The following is a 19845-nucleotide window of genomic DNA, read 5'->3' as shown; positions in this document are numbered from 1 at the left end:
TCGGCGCCACTGCGATGTCACTAAGCGGCCGCCCAATAGAAGCGGAGGGGCGGAGATGAGCGGGACGTAACATCCCGCCCACCTCCTTCCTTCCTCATTGCGGGCGGCCGCAGGAAAGGAGTTGTTCCTTGTTCCTGCGGCATCACACATTGCGATGTGTGCTGCCGCAGGAACGACAAACAACATCGTACCTGCAGCTGCAACGATAATTGGGAATGGACCCCCATGTCACCGATGAGCAATTTTGAACATTTTTGCAACAATTCAAAATCGCTCATAGGTGTCACACGCAACGACATCGCTAAAGCGGCAGGATGTGCGTCACAAATTCCGTGACCCCAACGAGATCGCTGGAGCGATCTCGTAGCGTGTAAAGCGGCCTTAAGGTGACCAATGGCACCAGCAGCACAGGATAGCACAGCAGTATAAAACAAAGTGGGCAGTCAGAGGATGAGTAGATGGCATGGCTGTGCACCTGCCAAAGTCACACAATTAAAAAAGCATGTCTATGTGGGTCCAACAATAGCAGCCCCAGCAACAGCAGTGCTACAGTATAGATTGTATGATGCATAAGTAGTAGTTGCCTGGCTGAGAATCGGCCATCGGCACTTGTGGCTCTAGAACGGAGTAGAATACAGACAATGGGCAGACAAGCAGGCGGTTGGTACAGCTCATCTAATCATTGTCATCAGCCATAGGTGAATGAAATTCAACACTGACCCATGCTTGATTCATTTTGTCAACACACTCAACCTGGTTTGCTTGAGTATGACAAAACTGAATATCATATCAAAGTACACTGGAGGATGGACATGACAGTATGCATTACCACTGGTCCAATTTGTTCACTTGGAGGTCACTGGGATAGGGAATTAATGTATCTGCCAGATAAAAAAAAGTCGAAGTATGACTGAATTGGCTGTTTAGCGGCTGCATCTTTTTGCTGAAGTGTGGTTAGAGCAATGGCAAATAAAACATTTGGTCCCTCATGTCGAATATATTGTAGCTGTTGATGCTGCCTTGGCTACTTGTAGCCCTAACACTGGAAAAGGCGGAGAAAGTTTTGTCTACATGAATTGTGAAAACGTCACAGAGCAGATAACTCAGCTTATCCTTGCAATAAGCTAAATTGGACTTCCTTTCGGAAGCTGGAAATAATTCCCCTATTTTGCTTGTACAGCACAGGTCTAAAAGCATGGCCATCCCACTGCTTGATGGTAACAATACACCTGTCATTACACAACAATTCCAGGACATCCAAGGGCCCCCGTTGGATCATTTTTCTTATCTCATTGCCAAGGTTGGTTGACATTTTCACTGTTAGCCTTGTCCCTTACGTGTGCCAATTCAAGGTCCCACTACACATATACCTGTTACTGCTCCTTCTTCATATCACGCCCCAGGAAGAATCACATTGGCGAAACACTTGTCGGGGTAACAAACCATAATGTGGTGAGTGATAGAATCTACCAATTGGAACTGAATTCAATACATTAACTTTGCATAATTATGAACAGAGTTTTTCTAATATTTATGTTATATTGTTGACTGCAGTCACATATCACTGCTTTGAGCTACCAGTGAGTCTAGTTGTAAATCACTGTTTTGCATTTCTATTGATAACAGCTGATGTGGGTAAATATTTGTATTGATTCACAAAAAGGAGCATAATATTTCTATATGCTGAGCTAAATCCCATATGTTTCTAGTTATATTATGGTATCTCTGCATTCTGGTATTGTATTAACTTGCCCTCAGGTGTGTTAGGCACTGAGGCACCTCTGTATTAATTTTATTTAATGTTTTTAGTGATATTTATTAATAAAATTATTTTAAATATGATACATAATAGGTTATTTTTGAGGAATAAACAGTTTTTTGTCTCTCTGTGATATACATTAATAATGAGAGGAACCTTTTGAAAGCTATTTAAGTAATTTGGACAGTTGAACTAACTCCTTCATATCTTGCAGCTTGTAACATAGACATTGAGGGTTCTAAACAGACATAGACACGATGATGAACATGTACAAGTTGCTTTTTTCCTCCATTCACTCTTGCATTCTGGTGAGTGATTTTTTGAAGATAAATACAAGGGGAATTATATTGTTGATTCTACATTTGTCATTACTGATAAATTTTGCAGACTCTTCGAATGCCTTCTGTAGGTGACACACATCATTCATCAGCAGCCAAAGACAGGTCTGGAAGTAATCCCCGCTTCAGTTTGGCTGCTTCTTGATATGGTCCATCACCATTTCTACACTGCTTCTACAAATGTTCCAACATATGCAATGTCAAATTCCGGCAGGATGCAATGTCGCAAATTAGACAGTGCTCTTTTAGACCATTCTGTTTTCCAGATAAGAAAGATTGAAATCAACAAACACTTTTTTTGGCCATTGCCACTATCCTCAAGCAGTTATATTTCTTAATGAAATGTTGAACAATAAAATTTAGAACATATGCCATGCAGGGACCACAAGTTACTTTCACTAACCATAAGGCAGCCGATTATTCTAAACATTGTTACAACAATTCCTGACTGCAATTTACAGGAAGCCAGCCAGCATGACATTTGCTATTTGAGGCACAGCAGTAATTTGTGTGCTCGTTGGCTTTTGTTCCTCATGTTTTCATGTCCACCAGGTGTAGGAGAAGACACCGCCTGCAGGTGTGAACAGATGTAGCTCCCATTTGCAGAGGCTTCACCACATGTCCTGGTTTCAGTAAACCAATGTACTGTTGGTGCCCATAGATGCTGCTCCATGTATCTACCGAGCAGTGGACTTTGGAGCTCGAAAACAAGTCGAGACAGTAGCCTATGTTTTCCTGCATCTGAGAGCACAGCACAGAGAGGGAACCCCTTTCTATGAGAAATAATGGTGGCTGGATATCTTCCAGTGAGGCTGAGCATGTCATAATTTATCAAAAAGCATCTCATTCCCAAAGTGGCATGGCAGTGATACACCACCAGCAACTTGACCAGGAGAGTTTAGTTGGCATACGGATTACTGGGAACGTATACCTGTTTCCTCGAGAAACACTTAGGGATAGATATCTACTGGTACAATGGAGAAGGAGGAGGAGGTGCAGAAATAGCAACACAACTAGGTATTAAAATAGTTTCCTTCATCTCCTCCAACATCATGTAATCTGAGTTCAAAGGCCAACCGTTCATCTTTTCCAATAAATTAACTTGAAGAATTTGTTCTGGTGAACAAAAACAAAAGAAAAAAAAGTAAACAAAATGTAAAAAAAACAACCAAAAAAAGAATGCTACATTGGCTAGTGGGTGCATGCATTGAAAGGAACGTGCGACAACAGTTGCTATATTGTTGTGGCACATTGTAGCGCTGGTGTCCCTGCGCTTCCCGCTCTCCTCTCCCGTAGGGATGTACATTACTCATTGCTGCGGCCAGCCCTCACATGTGTTCTAGTGTCTCCTCGCTCCTCTACGTGTGCGCTTCCCACTGCCTCCTCCCAGGGCTTGTGCGTGTGGTGCAGGTCCTCCAGGAGTGTCCCCGAGGCCGCTTAGAGGCACTGGGTACATTAGGCTCTCTCCAACTAGGGGAGGTGCCTCATATATGTCTTAGTTTAGCTAGCTAGTGTCCAGTGCTCTAGGCAGCTAGTTGTCAGGTCCCCTTGTCTGTACTGTCCATCCAGTCCTGTTGCTACCGCTTACCTGTCAGTCCTTCCCTGTTGGTACTAGCTTCTTTGTCACCCTCGCCATGCCTCTGGTCTACACTACCCCGGACACACCTGCTATCCCAGAGACTGTGCCTGTCCAGTAAGGTCGGGGTCCTCCTGTGGTCCAGTGGGTCCACCTTTGCTCACCGCAGTACCACCTCCGGTAGTGAGCGTTACACACATATATTCCTTAACTTGCACTAATAAAACAGTCATACATTGCTAAAAAGCTACAAATATGCTCATGCCTGGAAAGGAATTTTTGGCATCAGAATGCAATATTGTCATGGAGTATATGGTTGCTAAATTAGATTCTTAATGCAAGAATTAAAAAAGGTCCATAAAAACATTAACAAAAAAATATATATATACAGTATATAACACCCGGGACCTTTGCAAAAAGTATGACACAAGAAATACTATGTAGGTTTTCATATCCCAAAAGCAAGTTCCAGTCGCTTTATTTGTATGGCATGTATGGGTCTAATATTGGATTATGATGAAAGTGTGCTAAAAAGAAAAGAAACAAAACAGAATAAAACAAAAAAAAACAACAATTTTTTTTCAACATGCACATTTTGTCAGGTAGACAGTTGCGTTTAAGTTTCTGGAATAGAGAAAGTTTTAAAACATAAATTGACAAAACAAGAGAAAAATAGCTTATGGCTTGTCCATCTCATAAGCCAGGAAATATATTTTCTCTAACACACAAGCTTTGGATTTAGGATTTTTCTTGAATAGAAAATTTAGTATAGAGGGTAATTAAACTGACCTTCTCTGTGTAATGCATGACGGATACAAAAACTTGTTATTTAAGATGTACTAGCCGTGCATGACAGATCAATCAATTCATAATCACACAGACTCTGCAGGTCCAACACCTCCCTATCACTTAAATCTTTGTATTATTATTCATAGATGGAAACTACCTTTCCGATTTTCAATGTTTTCCAGCATTGCAGCAGTACAAAAGAATCAGATTTAGACTTTTCTCCATCCCTATCTATAATGATGACCTGTGAACTTTGAGCACCAATCACTAGCTTGTAAAATCCTAAAATAGTCGCTGCGTTCTATGCTGTCATCCCTTGTAGTCCCTGTGATAGTCCTCATGATTTGCTGAGCAAGACCGTGTGATATGATAGCTGCAAGAGATTATGGGGAACCCTGCTCGGCGACGTCTGATGTTTCGCCCATGCAATCTAAAGCAAAGCATTTAATGGTCACAGGCATTTTATTTTCTGGCAATCCCCGCAAATCAAATTTGCTAGGACAGAAGAATTTTTGGAAATTTGATCTAAAGTCAGTTTACAGATGGTTGATCAACTCATCTCTAAAGTTGCAGATTTGGTGCAGAAATTTATTGCATCAAATATGCACCTGCTGGCAGAAAAACTCACCAAAAAATGCATGCATGGTGTGGTTTCAGTGCGTTTATGTGCTTTTTTTCATGCTTTTTTTTTTTTTTACTAAAGTCAATGGCTAAAAAAAAAAGCACGAAAAAACGCCCCAATAATTGGCATGCCGCATATTTTTTCTACACCAAAATCTGCAAGGAAAAAAAAGCCATGTGTGCATAGCACTTTAGAAATCCCATGACTTTTGTGGCTTCAGAATAGGTATGCAGAATTTGGTGCAGATTTCTCCCCCAAAAAAATGCATCAAAAAATGCACCGTGTGCAGTTTTTGATAGTTACCCAAGAAATAAAGGGGAGCTCTAATCGTGAAAGACAAGGTGACTCTAATAAACTTTACCCTTAGTGTACACTGCTCAGCAAAAGAGGAACAATGTTTTGAACTTTTGACTTTCTGGCTTCAGATCTCACCATCCACTACAGCTTCGAACTCATGAGACTACTATCATTTTTATAGAGAATCCTCTTGGCTATCTCATCCACAAATTTGACTTACAACTATTTAACATAGTTTTGCAGATTCTTGTCATGTCACTTCATTGTTACTATTTTGCACCTGGTGGTGGAAAAATGTTTTTCTTCCTGCATACGACAAATTACAACCTGGTTTCATATTACCTAATAGCTCAGTGTTTTATTAGGTTGATTCACAAGCGACAGGTCCTTGGTTCGAATCGAGAAGCAGCCATAGAGATTTCCAAAGAAAAAACAAACATCATCCAGCTCATTGATAGCGGTTAGGGATGGGCGAGCATGCTCACCACTACTCAGTGCTCACCAAGCATCTCAGTAGTTGGTATACTCGGCGAGCTCAGAGTACCGGTGAGATGTTCGGGCCCATGCTTGGCTCCCACTCCCTGCATGTTGGAGCTTTTTACAGAGTCAGCCCACATGCAGGGATTATGGGGAGATAAGGTATGCACACCAGTGACTATGTAAGGGGAAGATTTACTGTGTGTCTTAGGTAGTGTAGGTACTAGGTGACGTGACGTCACCCCTGCCACCGTTGCCATAGTAATCTAATGAGTGGGTTACTATAATAACGATGACCTCTGATCACCTGATTACCGGTGCCGCTATTCACCAGCTCCTACAGGAGCTGCAGGAGTTACCTTCCTGTTTACCGATGCCGCTATTCACTGCTGAATCACCGTTGCTATAGTAAACCGCTTGGTTACTATGGCAAGGGTAACAGCGGTGATGTCACCGCTTACCAACCTGCAGTTTCTGCTCCCCCCGCAGCGTTCTTCCTTCCCCCTTGCTTTGTGATATAGCACAGCTGCATGGGTTGAAGAAGACATAAGACCAGAATCATGGAGGGATGAGAGGGAGTAATAAAGATGGAGTCCCTAAGTGTGTCTGTGTATTTATTTCTAATAAAGTATTTTTTCTCTGTGTGATGTCTTTTTTTAACCCTTTATTAGAGATTCTTAATGGCTGGGTCAAACTTGGCCTGACATTAAGAATCTCGGGCTTAATACCAACTGGTAAAACAATGCTGGTATTAACCCCTTATTACCCAGCATGTCACCTGGCACTAGGGCCCCTGGAGGAGTTGGATACAGCACCAGAAGATGGCGCTTCTATGAAAGCGCCATTGTTTGGGGTGGCTGCGGACTGCAATTCACAGCGGGGAGCCCAGAGAGCTTAGGCCACCCTGCGCTGCGGATTCAAATCCCCAGCTGCCTAGTTGTACCTGGCTGAACACAGAAATTGGGCGAAGCCCACGTCGTTTATTTTTTTATTCTTATTTCATGAAATTCATGAAATATTTTAAAAAAAGAAGGGCTTCTCTATATTTTTGGTTCCCAGCCGGGTACAAATAGGCAGCTGGGGGTTGGAGGCAACCCGTACCAGCCTGCTGTACCTGACTAGCATACAAAAATATGGCAAAGCCCACGTAATTTTTTTTGTAGTTTTTGGGCAAAAACTAAAAGAAAAAGAGCTTCCCTGGATTTTCCATTGCCAGTGAAGGTAACACCAAGCAGTGTGGGTTAGCAGCCAGCTGCTTGGGTTACCCTTAGCTAGCAATAGAAAATGCAGCGGGAGCCCATGCATTTTTTTTTTACCCCCAACGGTTAGGGTTATGTGTTTGGGCTTGCTTTATTTTATTTTTGAATGAATTTAAAAAACAAAACAAAAAAAAAACGACATGGGCTTCACCATATTTTTGTATGTCAGCCAGGTACAGCAGGCAGGTACGGGCTGACCCCAACCCCCAGCTGCCTATTTGTACCCGGCTGGTAACCAAAAATATAGGGAAGTCCTTTTTTTAATTATTTCATGAATTTCATGAAATAATTTAAAAAAAAAAAAAACGATGTGGGGCTTCGCAGCATTTTTAAGTCTAGCCCGATGAAAGCTGAGAGCTGCGAATTGCCACCCTCAGCTGCCTAATTTTCCCTTGCCTGCCAAAAAAAAAATGCGTGGACTCCGCCCTATTTTTAATTGTCAGCCAAGGTAAAACTTGGCAGCTGAGTGCAGGTATTTTCAGCGAGGTGAGGGACCATTGTTTAATGGCCTCCACATGCTAAAGAATAGCAGCCCACTGCCGCTCCTGAAGCTCGCGCATTGATAAGAAGTGCCATTTCCAGGCACTTTACCAGGCTCTTCCAGCGGCCCTGGTGCAAGGAGGCTCACTGGTTAATAATGGGGTTAGCACCAGCTGATAATACACAGCCTGAAATTCATGGTGTCATGCCAATATTAGACATGGCCACCATGAATTTCTAGTAAGGTTAAAAAAACCACAACACACAGAAAAATATTTTTATTAGAAATAAAACACAACACAATATGTGACTCCATCTTTATTGAACTAAAGAACTCCCCCCTCCGCCATAGTCCTGGGTCGAGGGTCCCGCGATGTCCAATCAGGATTCAATATCATCTGATCAATTTGCTGTAAGGCAAAGCGATCAGATGATGTGTCAGGTTCGAGGACGTGAATCCCATGACACATCAGCTGCTTGTTTAAAAGTTGTTTAAACAATCAGCTGATGCATCAGTAGAATAAAAAACAACTATACTCACCACTCTGCAGACTCCCGGGACACGTCCGATTGGCTCAAGGACCTGCCTGTAATCAGCTGATGTGGTCACCTGACAGCATTAGCTGATCATTTTAACCGACTGGGCAGTAAAAAGACGGCTTTTCACTGCTGGACTTAAACTATCAGCTGATGCCATCAGGTAACCACATCAGCTGATTACCGTCAGGTCCTGGAGCGATCAAACGTGCCCCGGGAGTCTGCAGAGAGGTGAACATGCTATTTTTTCTTCTTCTTCTACTGTTCACTTTTGAATTCGCTTAGCAGAGAATGTACAGGCAGAGAGAAGCTGCCGCACATACACTAGAAAGCGAAAGTGCATGTGTTGCGGACGGGGGCCGGGCCGCTGCAGGGGCTGCTCGGATCCGGGTTCGTTACTGCGGCTCGAGTGGTGGCCGGACCCGGGCTCGTACGGCCGTCTGTCCTCACAACCGTACGAAGGGAGTATTTACAGGGGTTTGATTTGTCGGTGACACCACCCGTGGCTTGCGGTGATAATTGGTAGCACCGCCGCTGCCTGGTGATGGGGCGCCCGGGACTGATGGAGCGGGGCACCAGGATGGAATCCCCTGCACGGGTAGGGGAGGTATAGTCCCGGGGCCCAGGTGTATGGGAGCAATGGCTGCTGGAGGTGACGTGCCAGGTTGGACTGGGGGTAAATGGTGTACTCACAGTTCAAAGAATCGCACACAAAGTCCAGTGGTAAACCAAATTACCAGTGACCGGTCGCCTCCGGCGGGTGTATTCGGGTCCCACACCCGGGTGTAGCAAACAGGGGTCCCTTCCTCTGCACCCAGTGTTTGTGTCTTCACTGGGACAACTCTGCTTGGAACGGAAAAGTCCACTCCCAGTACTGTGTATGTTCGGAGCTATTGCCAGCGAAATCTGACCATTGAGATTTCTGTGGGTTCTGACGGACACCCTATCCCCCGCATTGGGCTTCAGTTTTGCTCTCTGGGCTTCTGTAGAACAAGGCCTGAAACCTTGTGCCCGGCTGGTCAATTAACAAGGGGCTTGCAACCTTCCTTGTCCTAAGGTCCAGGTACCCCGACTGTGCACAGCCTCCGGACCGAATTCCCGTTGTCGGCACCGGCAGGCTACAACCCTGCCCCGGTCCACTTTAGGTCTCCCGCGACCGGATCTCCATCGCCTGTGGTCCTGCTTGCCGTCTGCCACCTAGTCCGGTAGTCCAGGGGCCCCATCCCCTGACTCCACTGCACTTCCACACTCCTCCACTGTCAACTGTCAGCACTGTTCTGGTGTGTTCCAGCCTCTGACACCTCAGGATCCCTAGGTGAGCGCTCCCATCTGCCTGGTTCCGCCCACTAGTGTGTCCCTATTGTCATGAGGGGGTGACTAGGCTTTACTGGCTGTGTGGTGTACCTGGGTGTAGGTTTTGTGTTGGTATGCCAAGGAGAATGGAGTTTTGTACCTGAGAGATTTGTTCAACCTCTGTGACTACCTGGTTTTGCCAGGGCGTCACACGTTACACAGGAGGAGGAACACAGGATTCTTCCTCCCTCTAATATTCAGACAATATTGTTCACAGCAGTGACCTGGGAGTCAGAAATGCTTACAGCGGTCTTCCCCATGCTGCTCCCATGTCCTTTGAGCACTGTTATACATTTGTGACATTTTTAGGCTTTCTGCATTCCGTCGGGGGTGCCACCGGAAAAATGCTTGAGTTTCCCATTGGTTAACATAGGGCTCGGTGATTGGGTCGAGCACCCGAGCATTTCAATATGCTCGACCCGAGCATCGAGCACCTGAGCATTTTACTGCTCGCTCATATCTAATAGCAGTCTCTCAGCCAAGAAAATTGCCAAACTGTATCATGTGAATGCCATGACAGTTGGAAGAATACAAAATTAAATCCCTCTATCCATTCAAAAGCCAAGAGGTGGACTTCCAGACAAAATATCGTAGTGAGCTACTTGTTTCATCACAAGGTCTATCAGCTCTGGTGCGATAAACAAGGCAGTGGAAGTGGCTTGTATGCTTTGTAATAGTGACATCATAGATGTGCTTTCAAGAACCGTCTGATGCATGTTTCTCAAGTCAATGGTGGCCTAAGAAAATGTGAAGAAGCCTTTGACTGTAATATCATAAGTTGCGTTTGCAAAAAAAGAATGAAAAGTGGACAGTAGAAGATTGGAAACAGGTGATTTGGAGCGTTGAGACAAAAGTCAATAGACTGGGCTCTGATGGGTGCAAATGGGTTTGCAAGAAACAAGGGAAAAAGGGGCTAATGGTTTGAGAAATTGAAGCAACTATCAAGTTAGGTTGAGGAAACAACAGGTCATCGGGTATATATCACCCGGCACAGAACATTGGGTTATGGGTTCTGGACATCAGGCTCAGAACATCAGGAACAGGTGCAGTAAAAAAAGGCTTCAGGTACAGAACATCAAGATACAGTTAGAACACAGGAAAATATGCAGGGTTCAGGTTGGTACCAGGATACAGAGACAAAGACAGGACTGGTTTAGGAACACAGACGGGACTAGAGCAGACACAGTACTAGTAACATGCAGAACCGAAGCAAAAGGCTGGACCAACACGCTGGTACTAGGTCAGAAACCTAGTGAGTTGCTCGGGCCCCACACATCAGGAGAGGGAGCCTTAAATACTTGGTGCCTAACAGTGATAGGCTTGGGACACCTTTGCAAGTTGCGTGCTTCCCCTTAAAGGGACAGGAAGCATGCGCGTGCCCCCTTGGGTGGTGGCCAGGAGACCCCACACAGCCATGAGGGTAAGCAGAGGTCCAATCAGCACATGGGCGGCCATGCAAGAGAGCAAAGGACTGTGCACCATCCGCAAGGACAAGCGGGTGGCCAGGGAGGTAATGGCACCGGTATCCCTGCTGGGCTAGAAGGAGAGAAGAGTGCAGGGACATCGGTGCAATGACGCACTGGGATGCCGGTATGTTCAGAGACAGTGATGCTGGTGCTACATTAGCAAAAAACACTTTGGTAGGAATATCCATCTTTCCTGAATTCCTCATACTTCAATAGGCTTTCCTTCCATGAGATATACCTGTATCCTAGGAATTAGCAATTAGCAGAATTTCCTGGAAATACATCAATTCCCACCACTTATTCAACCACTGTCTCACAATAAATATATATGTATATGAAAAACACAAAACACCAGAAAGTACAGACCGGATTGCCAAGTTTTCTCATTAACATTCTAGATTTTTTTCCAAAGGAATTAAAGAGATTGCCTTATGAGGAAAACAGGTTTCCATGTCCCTAATTAGAACATATGGGAATTACTGAACATGGGTCCTCATTCTATTACCACAATAAAAACCACTTATAATAAGTACTACGCGTTCCGCGGAGCAGACGCAGTACAACGCTGAATTATGTGCCCTCAACACTTCTATTTTTGACAGCATTCATACTTTGCAGCATTTTTTCTACACCTGCATACAACTTTTGCAAAGGACAATTTTACACACAAAACCTCGGATAAGAGATAAGCAAACGTATGTGAACTCTCCTCACGATAGTACTCAGGAGATACTACTGTACTTGATAATGACCAAGCAGCATTGACAATCAAAGCTTACAACTAAATTGGCAACAACTCATTGGGTGTGAATGGAGTTGGAGACCAAGGTGTCAGTACCTCTCTGTAGGAGGATATCAGTAAGGAGGAACTGTCTACACTAGACAGTTGACATAGAAGAATGTAGCAGAGGAGCAATATATTGCACTAGTCACTGATCTGGGTGTGGTGGGCAAAGAAGAAATAATGACAGAGTCTTCGGAATGTTAACATTTTCCCAACGTGGCAGAAAGTTTAGGTGATGTTTACAGCAACACAGTTCATAATCTCAGGTGGCACTCTTATTCATGAGGTACACAAGTTTAATGATTCTCTGAAAGAGGCAAAAACTTAGTTGAATAATACACAACAGTGCAGTAGTGCATAGAAACTGTTACAAGTTCTCTGGACTCATCATAATAGTGCATTACTCTTAGGCCTATTCACTACGATGCTCAAAGACTCCAATCTGCTAGGCCTTACAATCAGCAATACTTTGAAAGCCTCCTAAGAACCTGCCAGCACATAGAGACTTTTGTTCCAATCTGCTCGACCCAAGACATCTATGAGAGCCAGTAGTAGAATCCATCAGCAACATGGCGTAAGAGTCAAATCTCCAAGACGCCTTAGTCTCTACATAACAAGAGGCTGTTACGCAGTGCTTAAAAGAGTCACATTAGTACAGAAGGGGATGTAGATACATTACAGTACATAAATATATTTAACTAAATATATAATATAGTATACTTAATAAAACCTCAAATTGTGACTTGTGCAAGTGAATTTGCTAAGCTCCCTAGATCCATTTCTGGGCCCACGAGTAAAGCTTCATGAGTATAGCAGTTAATTTACTAGAACATTTCATGGGTCTTGACATAATATGTGCCATGTTTCTCAAGGCCAAAACAAAAACTGAAGTTCCACCATAGTCCTAATGTATTTAGTCCAGTGTGGTGGGTACTAAACTAGCTTCTATGAAGATACAATAGCGGGATATATGTTGCTGATCATGGCTTGTAGTTTTGCAGTGGACCGCATAGCTGTCTAGCATGTTAGATCATCCGGTAGTTCCCACTGCTGCAGGGAATTTGTGGGATAACATTGCATTTATACTTTTCGCAAGCCCCACATACACTTTAGATAGCTGGCAGTTAAACGGGTTCAGGCAATCGTTCTACCGGCAGCTATCTCTCTCCCATACATAGGAGCTCTTGTTCTGCATTTAAGCCTTGATTTTATCAAAATGACAGCAAACAGCTCAGTAAATGACACATCGCTGGAATCAAAGCCTCTACATCATGCTGATCTCCGATGCGGTAGCAAAAACCTGGTGACAGATTCCATACAAGTGTAACATGCAACTATATACAATATCAGGGGGAACTTGCATTAAACATAATGAAAATGCATGTACTGTACAAGAAATTCTATAAACTTAACTGTTGGCAATTAATCCAGACAAGACAAATGTGATGCCTCCGTGTAAGGTGTTACTTTTGATGGTGATCACTTGGTATCACAATGGCGGTAGGAGAGAGAAGACAAACCATGCTCTACAGTCACATGTATTAGGGAGATATCTGGATTCTCTTACCTGAAATCATGAGTTGCGAGATACAGACAGCAAAAAATGCTAAAAAATCCATGCTTTCCAAAATATATCCATCCAATTATCAGGAGAATTCATAGAGTTGGTGCAGGTCACATCATGTTTCTCCCTGAATATTGTACTCAGCGTTGCTCTAGCATACCATAGTTTCTCCCTGCTTTCCCATGGACACTGGGATACTACTGTCTCGCTGTTGTCTAAGCACTGGGAGTTAAAGTTCCTTTTTCCTGTTTCCTTTTTAGATTAGGATGTGAAAGGCAGGATCTTTAAGGTATTTTGTACCAGCAGCAATTTAAAACATGGAAAATACACTCCGGAGAGGAATCCAGAGTTTAGACGAGTGGGTATTAATCTAACAAGGGACTGAGATGATACATACTTGTGCCTTTTGTCCCATGGTAATGACGTGAAGTAACATGATGTAGCTCATTTTACTATGACAGTGTGGGGGTAGGATAAAATGTTATCAAACTGTAGTTCCTATATTAATCTAAATGACCATACATTAGAGAAGATGGTTTTCTATATACTCTAGGTGCAGAAAGTATTAGAAAATGGTTATGTTTAAAAGCGGTATAAGGCTATGTGCGCACTGGAAAATGGAATTTTCTCAAGAAAATTCCGCAGGTATTCAAAGATTACCGCACCCGCGGTAAAAAACCGTGGCAAACCGCACCCGAAAACCGCATGTGGTTTGCCGCGGTTTTACCGCGGTATTGTTCGCGGTATTGCCGCGGTTTTGCCGCGTGCGGGTTGGTATGTGCTTTATTGCATTCAATGCAATAAAGCACATTGAGAAAAAAAATAAATAAATCATTTCCTTCTTTTAGATAGATAGATAAAGAGACAGAAGAATAGATAGAGGGATAGATAGATAGAGAGATAGATAGAGAGATAGATAGATAGAGGGATAGATAGAGGGATAGATAGAGGGATAGATAGAGGACAGATTGCTGCATTTCCCACGGTCGGTAGTGAGTTCACATTACTGGCCGTGGAATGACCGGTAATTACCTCTGCTGTCTCGCTGCGAGACAGCAGAGGTAATTCAGCGCTGTGTGTCAGTCGCGGCTGGATGTAAGCATCGCAGGACGCCAGAGCTGTGGATTACGCCGGAGCTTTGTTTCGGGAGGGGTTAATAAAAGGGTGAACGAGGCTTATTTGTGTTTTATTTAAAATAAAGGATTTTTCTGTGTGTTTTTTTCACTTTACTTACGGGTTGATCATGTCAGCTGTCTCATAGACGCTGCCATGATCAAGCCTGGAGTTAATGGCGGTGATCCACCACCATTAACTCCTTGTATTACCCTGACTGCCACTGCTACACGGCTGCAGGAAGAGCCGGGGACACGCCGGTACTGCCGCATAATGCATGCGACGCTCCCGGGGCAGCTGCGGCTGATATTCTCGGCTGCGGGAGGGGGAGTGAGGCGGGGGACATTAATCCTGCCCCTCTTCCTCCCCAGCCTGAGAATACCGGCCCGCCGCTGCGTGCTTAATTCGGCTGGACGGTAAATATGCAGCGGAGCCCACGTGTTTTGTTTTCTATATTTCCGTTTTCTTTCTATGTGTGTTCTATGTGTCTGTGTCTGTGTTCTATGTCTGTGATGTCTGTGTGTGAGTGTGATCTGTGTGTGTTTACTCTCTGCTCCGCTTCCTCTTCCTGTAATGACATCACTTCCCTGAAAAACTGCAGACAAGCGATGCACATTACCGGAGGTAAACCGCGAAATACCGCAGGGAATAACGCAGGAAAACACAGTGAACCGCACAGAATTTGCTGCATGCGTTATTCCCTGCGGGATTTCACGATTACATTGGAGTCATTGGAGTAAAATCCCGCAGCGACGTGCGGAAAGAATTGACATGCAATTGTTTTTGCTGCGGGAATCCCGCAGCAAAACTTGCAGCTGTCAAATTCCGCCTAGTGCGCACAGGATTTCTTTTTCCCATAGGTTTTGCTGGTGATTCACTGCAGAGATGTTATGAACATTTTCTGCAGCGAAACATGCAGCAAAACCGCTAAAAATCCGCGGCAAAATCCGGTAAGAGCGCACAGGGCCTAAGTGAGGGTCTTTGGATCAGAGTGACTGATAACATAGGTGTTCGGCTTGTTGCAGTACCATTACCAGTGCTGTGTATTGTATCCGAACCTACTGAAGTCACAGACGCCATAGTTACTTTTCAATCTTAAGTAAAAGAAACAAACTATTGACCATGACAAAACACTAAAAAAAATCTCCCAGCCTTATACAATTCCATTCTCCTCTTTAAAGACTCATCTAGGTCCAAGGCACTGGTAATTATTAAAACATAACCTTTAATTCCTAACACGTTAAGGGAACCAATCACCAGGATTTTCGTATATAACCTAAATCCAGTGCTATACTGGCACTATCAGGCTGATTCTATACATACCTGTAGTGGTCAGCTCGGATGTTTAGGTTTTGAAATCCAAGAGAGTAAACTATATAAAATGAGCTGCTTCTTGAGTGACAGTTGCAGTGGAACAGATCATATATTCATAGTTATCCCCTCCCTCTGTTAGAATTAGCATAAGTATTATACAAACGATTCACTTTGTCTAGCAGGACCTGTGTAAGGTCATACCCATGTGATCAGAAGGGGCGGGGCCTCAGCCAACCAAGCTGGATACCAGGTCACACAGGTCTTTCCACAGACAAAGTGAATCGTTTGTATAATGCTTATGCTAATTCTAACAGGGGGAGGGGATATCTATGAATATATGATCTGCTCAGTGCAACTGTCACTCAAGAAGCTGCTCATTTTATAAACTTTACTTTCTTGGATTTCAAAACCTAAACATCCGAGCTGACCATTGCAAGTATGTAAAGAATCAGCCTGATAGTGCCAGTATAGCACTGGCTTTAGCTTATATATGTTATATATATTTCCTGGTGATTGGTTCCCTTTAAAATCCCAAATGGTAAAAAAAAACCTTGTTCTGAAAAGGGGATGCATCCAACTAATTGTCAATAGAAGACCACCTATAATCTTAACAATTGGCCAATAGGTGTCGATCTGCCACACAGCCCACAAAATATTGCTTCAGGGGTCATGTGTTTGAGACGCCTGTCATAGAGGAAAGAGATTACAGCCATTGCTCATAAAAGTCTATATAGACGGAAGGTGGGAAGAGGTGAGGAGCTAGACGTAGACATAAAATACTTCAAAGACAAAATAAAAAAAAAAAACAGTGTTGGTATATCACATAAAATCTCAATAAAATCCATTTAAGTTTACTTTGTAGTTGTAACGTGAAAAAAATGTGGGAAAGTTCACAGGTGTGAAAACTTTTTCAAGATGCTGTATGTAATAAGTATGATGTGCTACCATTTTGTGGCCCTATTACTTAAGTGGAAGCAGCTATTTGGTGGATGATTTCAGAATAATTGCTGCCAGCACAAAAATATACTTAAAAATAATCTAAATTTATACAGTATATTAAAAAATGAGTACACCCCTCACATTTTTGTAAATATTTTATTAGATTTTTACGTGGGACAACACTGAAGATATGACACTTTGATACAATGTACAGTAGTCAGTGTACAGCTTGTATAACTGTGTAAATTTGGTGTGCCCACTAAATAACCCAACACACAACCATAAATGTGTAAACCATTCTGGCAACATAAGTGAGTACATACCTAAGTGAAAATGGACAAATTTTGTCCAAAGTGTCAATATTTTGTGTGGCCATCATTAGAGGGGATTATGCTCTGCTTAAAGTATGTCACAGTACATGTTGGCATTCATGGTTCCCTCAATGAACTGTAACTCCATACAGCCTGCAGCACTCATACAGCCCCAAATCATGACACTCTCACCACCATGCTTGAATGTAGACAAGACACACTTGTCTATGTACTCCTCACCTGGTTTTCCGCCACATACGCTTGACACTATCTGAACAAAATAAGTGTATCTTGCTCTTATCATACCACATGACATGGGGTCCAGTAATCTATGTCATTAGTCTGCTTGTCTTCAGCAATCTCTTTGTGGACTTTCTTGTGCATCATTTGTATAAGAAGTAAATGAGATTTTTTGGTTAAATAAAATCTCAAAAAATCAGCGCTGAAAAGGATTTAATTTTATATTTTATTGCTAGCCTTGTTCTAGAGGTATTAGTAACATTTATGCTTAAAAACTACCACATATAACATAAAAATACACACAAGAAAAACGTTCCACAATTAACACAGCAACCATAGACAACGCTAAATAATCATGATGCCCCGGCCGGCGGCAAAGAACGATCATGTGAGTTAAATTTTGCAAGGTAAAAGTTAGATTGTAAATTTCAGTGAGAAAGTACTGAATTAATACCAATCCAGAGTGTCATGACAATATTAAAAATAAAAAGCTATAAGTCCACGGGGACTATTAGCAGTCCACACAACCAGAGGAGTTGAAAAGGGGCTTCTGGTAAGAGCCACGAGTTCCACAAAGTCCAAGAGCTCTTTGGTATATTTAGATTGCTCGCACTCTTATGTGGAGTTTAGCGGGGATGCGGCAAAGCACCGGCTCGTTATAGTGCCTCAATGAGGGTTACCTGAAGCCCGTGGCGGACAGAGGACCTACGAAGGCTGTAGTCCCTGCTATCTGAGAAGCTTTACCTCCATTCAGCCTCTTTTGTCCTGGATTCTAGCACCAAATAGTGCTCTGTCGGCTCTGCTCCTCTGGACCTGAGGATTGCTTGCAGGGGAGATCTGCACTGGAGTAACCCTAACTATGCAGAAGAAAGAAGCACTGCGCAGGGACTACAGCCTTCGTAGGTCCTCTGTCCGCCACAGGCTTCAGGTAACCCTCATTGAGGCACTATAACGAGCCGGTGCTTTGCCGCATCCCCGCTAAATTCCACATAAGAGTGTGGGCAATCTAAATATACCAAAGAGCTCTTGGACTTTGTGGAACTCGTGGCTCTTACCAGAAGCCCCTTTTCAACTCCTCTGGTTGTGTGGACTGCTAATAGTCCCCGTGGACTTATAGCTTTTTATTTTTAATATTGTCATGACACTCCGGATTGGTATTAATTCAGTACTTTCTCACTGAAATTTACAATATAACTTTTACCTTGCAAAATTTAACTCACATGATCGTCCTTTGCCGCCGGCCGGGGCATCATGATTATTTAGCGTTGTCTATGGTTGCTGTGTTAATTGTGGAACGTTTTTCTTGTGTGTATTTTTATGTTATATGTGGTAGTTTTTAAGCATAAATGTTACTAATCCCTCTAGAACAAGGCTAGCAATAAAATATAAAATTAAATCCTTTTCAGCGCTGATTTTTTGAGATTTTATTTAACCAAAAAATCTCATTTACTTTTAGTTTGTTTCCCAGGCAATTTAGGGGTCTTTGCCTTTTAATCTAGCTGCAGAGTTATAGGGTTTGGGTTAAGCGCTAACTATTGTCTTCGGACAACCTGTTATATCATTTGTATAAGAGACTTCCTTCTGGGACCAAAACCATGCAGTCTAATTTGATGCAGTGTGCGGCATATGGTTTTGGCATTTACAGTCTGATCCCCCACCCCTTTAAATCCTGCAGCAATGCTGGCAACACTCATACATTAATTTTGAAAAGACAACCTCTGGATATAACTCTGAGCACCTGCAATCAACTTCTTTGGTCAACCATGGCAAAGCCTATTCTGAGTGGAACCTGTCTTGATAAACTGCTGTATGGTCTTGGCAACTATGGTGTAGCTCATTTTCAGGGTGTTGGCAATCGTCTTATAGCCTAGGCCATCTTTATATAGAGCAACAATTATTTTTTTCAGATCCCCAGAGAATTGTTGCCATGAGGCGCCATGTTGAATTTCCAGTGAACAGTAGGAGAGTGTGTGAGCGATAACCCCAAATATACAACACCTGCTCCCCATTCAAATCAGAGACCTTCTAACACTAATAAATTACATGACACCAAGGAGGGAAAATGGCTAATTGGGCACAATATGGCAATTTTCATTTAAGAGTGTACTCACTTTTGTTGCAGTTATTTAGAGGGCACCAAATTTACACTGTTTTACAAGCTGTACACTGACTACTTTACCTTGTATCATAGGCTCATATCTTCAGTGTTGTCTCATGAAAAGATAAAATGAAATATTCACAAAAATGTGAGTCATTTATTCACTTTTTTGATTGAATCATTGAAACCGAATCATTCCAAAATGGGGCAGATCTAAAAGCAGGCATGTTGACCACAGTCAATGTTCAGATGTCACTTTTCCGGAGAGTTACATTAAATAATACAGAGCACAGCAATATATTTGGGTGAGATCGGTTTGGCACTAATACGACAGCAATTGGCAGACATTTCAAAGATGTGGCAGACATGTAGTTACTGTAACACCTCAGCATGCTATTATCTGTCCCTCCCTTTGTATTATAGCTGATGTTCCTGAAATGCTCCACTTCCTCTTCCTCCAGTGAGAAGCTATCCCGGCCTTGTCCGCTCCTTTTCCTGATATACACCCTACTAGTGACCAAACTCGTCG

At 43.0% G+C, this 19845-nt stretch overlaps 1 protein-coding gene across 2 annotated transcripts in view; it reads right to left on the bottom strand.

The window, feature by feature from the left end:
• TEK (TEK receptor tyrosine kinase) overlaps positions 1–19845 on the bottom strand; it is a 255677-nt gene that overhangs the window by 226957 nt on the left and 8875 nt on the right. Inside the window, exon 1 of one of the 2 annotated variants that reach the window (XM_075316847.1) lies at positions 13305–13500. The exons of the other annotated variant lie outside the window; for it this stretch is intronic. Within the exon in view, the coding sequence (XP_075172962.1) occupies positions 13305–13356 (52 nt within the window). The 5' untranslated portion in view covers positions 13357–13500. Of the gene's footprint in view, positions 1–13304; positions 13501–19845 lie in introns of those variants that run through there. 2 annotated transcript variants of the gene reach the window in all.

Source organism: Anomaloglossus baeobatrachus, chromosome 1 (genome assembly GCF_048569485.1).
Source record: "Anomaloglossus baeobatrachus isolate aAnoBae1 chromosome 1, aAnoBae1.hap1, whole genome shotgun sequence".
In the NCBI taxonomy this organism is placed as follows: domain Eukaryota; kingdom Metazoa; phylum Chordata; class Amphibia; order Anura; family Aromobatidae; genus Anomaloglossus; species Anomaloglossus baeobatrachus.
The sequence above is the reverse complement of the archived record's forward strand: the minus strand, read 5'-3'. Positions and strand labels throughout refer to the sequence as shown.